The sequence below is a fragment of the Phoxinus phoxinus genome (assembly GCF_949152265.1).
Source record: "Phoxinus phoxinus genome assembly, chromosome: 22".
Lineage (NCBI taxonomy): Eukaryota > Metazoa > Chordata > Actinopteri > Cypriniformes > Leuciscidae > Phoxinus > Phoxinus phoxinus.
Genome location: NC_136897.1, coordinates 25,295,229 through 25,301,055, shown reverse-complemented (window position 1 = coordinate 25,301,055; position 5,827 = coordinate 25,295,229). Strand labels below are relative to the sequence as shown.

The following is a 5,827-nucleotide window of genomic DNA, read 5'->3' as shown; positions in this document are numbered from 1 at the left end:
ACTAAAAAGATTCAAACATCCAAAGATATCAGTGCAACAGGTGTGTTTCTTAACACTTTGATCCTCCCACAGAATTCGTCATAAAACTAAAAGACAAAATTGCTTACACTTGAAGGTAAGAAATCAGGCATGGTTCCCTGAGGCGACATACATATTTTGACTTTTGTTTTTTTATATTTTCACATAACTTAGCGTGCCGAATGCATCTGACAGGTCTGACGAGTTCTAGGCCATGTCTTTTGTTACAGCTATCTATGAAAACAAACCCACACTAATTTATACACAAGTTTATCTGGCTTTCCATGTGACAGTAATCACTTATATGTAGACCAAATCCCATTTTAAGTTTACTTTGTGAAGTGTACTAATGACAAACAGCACAATGCAAGACAATGACAGTTTGAGACGATTAGAAACACTCCCATAGTTCAACTTCATAATTTATTTAGTTATTATTTAATTACTTTTGGCATTTTCGTAGTCACAATACATTCAGCTTCAGAATATCATAATAGAATAGACAAATCACACAAAATATTTAATATCACATTTCATACAAAAATCTAAATCTTTTATAAAACATTTAGACATCATCTAAGATCATTTAATACCGTACTTTTTTTTCTTTCACTGAGAATAAAGAAAACACTTGTCAAAATACATATATTAATTCTTTTCAATAGAGTATTTAAAATATTTTTAATTTACCACAAAACACATAAATTAGTGCCACCGCTGCAGTGATCTTAAATTAAATCTTCATAAGTCGTTATATTTTATAGAATTTTTTCCTTGTCAGTCATTCTCAATATTTCTGTTCCCGGATGGCCTTTAAATTATCAAGCTTTTCATTTCTGTCCACTAGCATGTGCTCAGTGCCATTTACAATAAAGAGTCATAGTGCGCTCATTTTTAAAAAATAAACTACAAGAGACAGTAGGAGAAGGTGAACAACATTAGGTTTCAATTCCAGGACACTTGTATGCCATGTTGTGCAAATGCGGAGTAGCAATTAGCTTAAATGGCTAAACTAATATCTGCATGTGCAATTACTTAAAAAGGAGCTAGATCCTTGAGAAAATTGAAGTAGATGGTTTTTCGAAAGGCTAAAATTGGACCCTATCATCTCTTATGGTCTTCAAAAGGCACCTTTTGATGGTTTTGTAAATTAATAACTAGTTAAAAGATGGTGTAAGCGATTTTCTTTTGGAGTATACCACAGCTCTTTTCTAGCCAATCGAAAACGGGCGGTCTAAAGGCCCGGTCACACCAAGAAGAAAGATTACCATATTAGCGCCGCACACACTAGCAGACAATATTGTTCTGTTCATTCTGTGGACACTGCAGTTTTGTCATCTGCCGTTTTAAATGCTTGAGCTCTTTAAAGCAGGGTGGATTCTGATTGGCTGTCAATGTTTTTATTGTTCATCAGCTGGAAAAAGTCATTCTGAAAGTGATTCCAACGATGTTGTTTCTCGGTGCCGTTATAGTTGTGGTGTGAACTCTGCTATTCTTTTATATTTCATTTTTTTTTAGAACAATATCTTTATTGTTATCGTCCATTTTGCTTTCAAAACAGTTAAAATCGCTTACAGCACCTTTAGTAGCTGAAGTTCAATGCTATCATGACATAATTCAAGTAATTCTCTATTCAATGGCTCAAATATTTATGACAATTTGCATTTTTTATGTTTCAAAATCAACACTACTAAATGTTAAAGTACTGAATGAATGTTTGTGAAATAAATCGTAATATGTGCAGTGACTCATTAAACACGTGTGGCAAAACAAGTCAAACCTCAAACTGAAATGAAGGAAATTTCACTCAATGGGGAAAATAGGATATGAAGCTACCATGTTGCACACACACACAAATAAAAATACTAAATCAACTAGAACTTTCAGGTGTTCAGATCTACGTCTCCAGAAAGAGAAGAGTCTAGACACACTTTAAATGCCTTTCCATAGAGCATCCTAGCTCTGAGCTTGGAGATCAGCGTGGTTTTTTTTTAGGTTTGAAAGAGACTGCAAAAGAGGTTTGTTTGAGGCTTGGTTACACTTTTATCCGTCTCGTATTATGATTTACTGCCGTTCAGTCTGTTTTCTGAAGTCCAGACTGTAATCAGTGGCTGTGTATATGAATGGATGTGTGCATGCATGTTTTGGATGCTTTTTCCTTCATAAGGATTTTGTTCTGCTGATCTCTTCATGGAAACCACTTTGATTCTATTCCTCAGAATATGCTTTGTCTGCGGTTCTTGCCTCGACCTGGATTTGGAGAAAACGACCCAGTGTTAGAAAGATCTGCAGGAATGCAGGTAAGCAAGTATTAATGCGCGATGTAATATACAGGTTTACAGATGGGATTAATGCGCCTTATGCACGACTAAACACGATCAAGTTGCTCTCTGCAAATAGAGATGAGAGATGTCAAAGCAATGGAATTGAATACCCGGTGGCTGGAATACTGAACTCCTTTGTCCCGGATCCTTCTGTAGCTGGATCTCCCTCAGTGAAAACACGGATGAGGCTAGAGAGAGGGTGGAAGACAAGCGGGTGATGATCAAAGCAAATGCGTTGTTGTTTGTTGTCTTGCCAAGGTAAAAGACAGATTATAAGGCTTCTGTTGAGGTGATGTTATATAAGCAGACTTTCCAGACATGATGTAAATATTGGGATGAACTCACTGTCAGGTATGGAGTGGATGTTCTCGCCCAGCGTCAGGAAGTAAGAGTGTGTCAGAGACAACTCGGCTGACATTCTACTCCTGGTGTTGTACTGAAAAGTACAAAAAAATAGAGGGAAAATGTAGAGATATGGGTTTTTCATTCATTGGAACTTTTTTTTGTGTCTGTGCTGTGCATGTATGCTTCTGACCTAGCTAAATATTGGGCTTAAAAAAAAAAAAGTATATATATATACACACACACACTGCACACACACACACATGACATGTCATAACATATCAATCTATAGTGATCATAATTAGCCATATATTATGACAATTGTATTATCTTATTATTGAATATATACATTATAAATAAAAATAATATAAATATATAACATTAATATATACATTTAATATATTTGTATTAATATAACATTTCATAATATTTAAATAAATAGTGACCATAATTAACCATATATTTAGATTTTATAATGTATTTTATATTTAAAATGATGTGTAAAATGTATATATATCCATTCAATATATGTATTATAAACATACACATGTAAACACATTATATATATATATATATATATATATATATATATCACACATTTCATAACATATCAATCTATAGTGATCATAATTAGCCATATATTATCATAATTTTATTATTTTATTATCTTATTATTTAAAATGATGTGTAAATGTGTAAAATGTATATATATTCATTCAATATATGTATTATGACATACACATATATACACATTACAAAACACATATATAATATATATAGTGTGTATGTATCATATATACACATTATTAGAATATACATTTTACACATTTACATAGTATAATAGTAATATAATAAATATTATACTATAAATTTCATAATATATAAAAAAAAATTCAATTTAAGTTTGAATAATTAACAGACAGTTAATTTGATCAATTATTTGGAAATGCAGTAGATTGACAAAAAACGTGAATTTTAAACACGTGTAGTGGTTCTTTCAACATTTTGTGCTCTGGAGCTCAAGTTACAGTTCCTCTGATCTGCGCTCTTCACTAATGACTCGATCTGAGCACAACTCCCCTGACTTGTTGATCCCTGAGCTATGAAGTAGTTTTAAATAATGAAGCACCCATCATCCTGCTGTCGTCTCACACAAAGTTATAAAATTGTCTCCAGCGAAGTTTGGCGTTGTTTAAAGTGAGCAGAGCGTTCAGAGCGCGTTGTGTGAGTCTGACAGCGCGATCAGTCAGCGGGGTTTGATGAGAAACAGGTGCACGGTTCGGACTCATTAAGGCCCCTGTCACCATTAACGAATCGCGCGCTCCGTGGTCTTTCATCATAATGACAGGTCAGCGCGCACTCAAGCTGCGTGTGCCATCAGAACGCACAGAGAAAGAGAGAAACGCATTCACGTTTCTTTATAAATGCAGCACATTCTACTGAAATACATACGCACACAATCTAAACCTGCTTGTGAGGACCTCCCATTAAGTCTTTTGTTGTCTTGCTAATCATAACTAATACAGTCTAACAATACTTTGTTGTTTATTTTTATGCTTACAGAAAGTACCATATTAACATCGCAGGGTACATTGAATTGATCAGAATCAGAAAGAGCTTTACACACACACAAGAAATAAAAGTCTTGGTGATAGCCGCACAAGTGTTACAGTTTGTAGGTGCATATTATATTTAGGATATTATTAGGCACATTTATAAAACCTTTTTTTAACACACATTTATGTAGCTGTCATATTGAATACTTTACAGTATGTTGACTTTTACCCCCGGTTTCACAGACAAAATGCATAAGCAACTTCCACTGACAAATCTTAAAACTTGTGCCATTGTTTTGTCTGAAGATGCACACTAATGTTTTTTTCTTTTCTTTCTAAGGCATGTTTATAGAAGCTACTTAAATGTCCTAATTGAACTAAGGCCTAGGTTAAATGTAAGCCTTGTCTGTGAAGCAGAGCCTTAATATTCGTAAAATGTGACCCTGGACCACAAAACCAGTCACATGGATTTTTTTATTTTATTTGAGATTTATACATCATCTGAAAGCTGAATAAATAATATTTCAATTTATGTATGGTTTGTTATGATAGGACAATATTTGGCCGAGATATTTGAAAATCTGGAATCTGAGGGTGCAAACAAATCTAAATATTGAGAAAATCTCCTTTAAAGTTTTCCATTTATGTTCCCGACTGTGCTGTATTCACTCACAAAAATAAATGCTTTTTATATTTACGGTAGGAAATTTACAAAATATCTTCATGGAACATGATCTTTACTTAATATCCTAATGATTTTTGGCATAAAAGAAAAATCGATAATTTTGACCCGTACAATGTATTGTTGGCTTCAAGGAATGAAGACTTATGCGACTTATGACTGGTTTTGTGGTCCAGGGTCACAAATAAGCTATATCTTTAGGTACTTTATGCTGGCTTTCCTGCATGACCAGCTAAAAAGTGTGCAAAAACCAGCAAAAAGACCAGTCTGACCAGGACCAACAAAAACAAGACATGTTTTTTTTAACATTGTAGTCAAATCGTATTCCAAATCCTAAACCTAAACTTTAATCTTTTTTCGATGTCTATAAAGAAAATATTTTCAGTCACTCTGTAAACCGTTTCCCCAAAAGTATTTCTAGGTCACCAATATGCATTACTGTATGCAACGTGTAGTGTGAACTACAGCCAAAACACTGAGATCAGCATCGAGTCCATGAAAGAGTCTTTAGCCTATCGCACCCCTCTGTGTTCATTGGTTTCCCCAACATAATCTTGCACAGTGTTCCTCTGAAAGGTCCTTACTCTTGCCTGTACCTGAGTGAAGCGACGAGGTGTCAGCCTGCGTTTGTTTACCTGTGTTTTGATAACACTATAATGCTCCGCGCCTGACACCCCTGCCCGTATCAAACTAATTGGACCTGGAGGAGAGCAGGCAGAGAGGGAAGTTGACACCATAATTATCTTCTGAGCTCACTCCGTCTCGGCAGCCCAACTCTTAACAAGGGCTTTTTTTCACCCGGGGATTCGTGGGAGCTGAAGACAGTTGCAGGTCCATGGCATTAAACATCACCTCACTGGCCTCTGCACATGTGCTTGTTAGAAACCTCACACACAAACGTCTGT

General features: G+C 34.9%; 1 protein-coding gene and 1 long non-coding RNA gene across 2 annotated transcripts in view; one reads left to right on the top strand and one right to left on the bottom strand.

The window, feature by feature from the left end:
* Window positions 1-13: 13 nt before the first annotated feature.
* The window catches only part of LOC306990362, an 83,594-nt gene continuing 77,780 nt past the window's right edge, over window positions 14-5,827 (top strand). The window contains exons 1-2 of the long non-coding RNA XR_013795861.1: window positions 14-115; window positions 2,238-2,318. This is a non-coding gene — a long non-coding RNA (uncharacterized lncRNA). The remainder of the gene's footprint in view (window positions 116-2,237; window positions 2,319-5,827) is intronic.
* Window positions 919-5,827, bottom strand: part of cdk18 (cyclin dependent kinase 18) — a 49,910-nt gene continuing 45,001 nt past the window's right edge. Inside the window, exons 14-16 of the mRNA XM_079597123.1 lie at window positions 2,688-2,778; window positions 2,453-2,530; window positions 919-2,268 (exon numbers count right to left, since the gene is read on the bottom strand). Coding sequence (XP_079453249.1) covers window positions 2,234-2,268; window positions 2,453-2,530; window positions 2,688-2,778 — 204 coding nt within the window. The 3' untranslated portion in view covers window positions 919-2,233. The remainder of the gene's footprint in view (window positions 2,269-2,452; window positions 2,531-2,687; window positions 2,779-5,827) is intronic.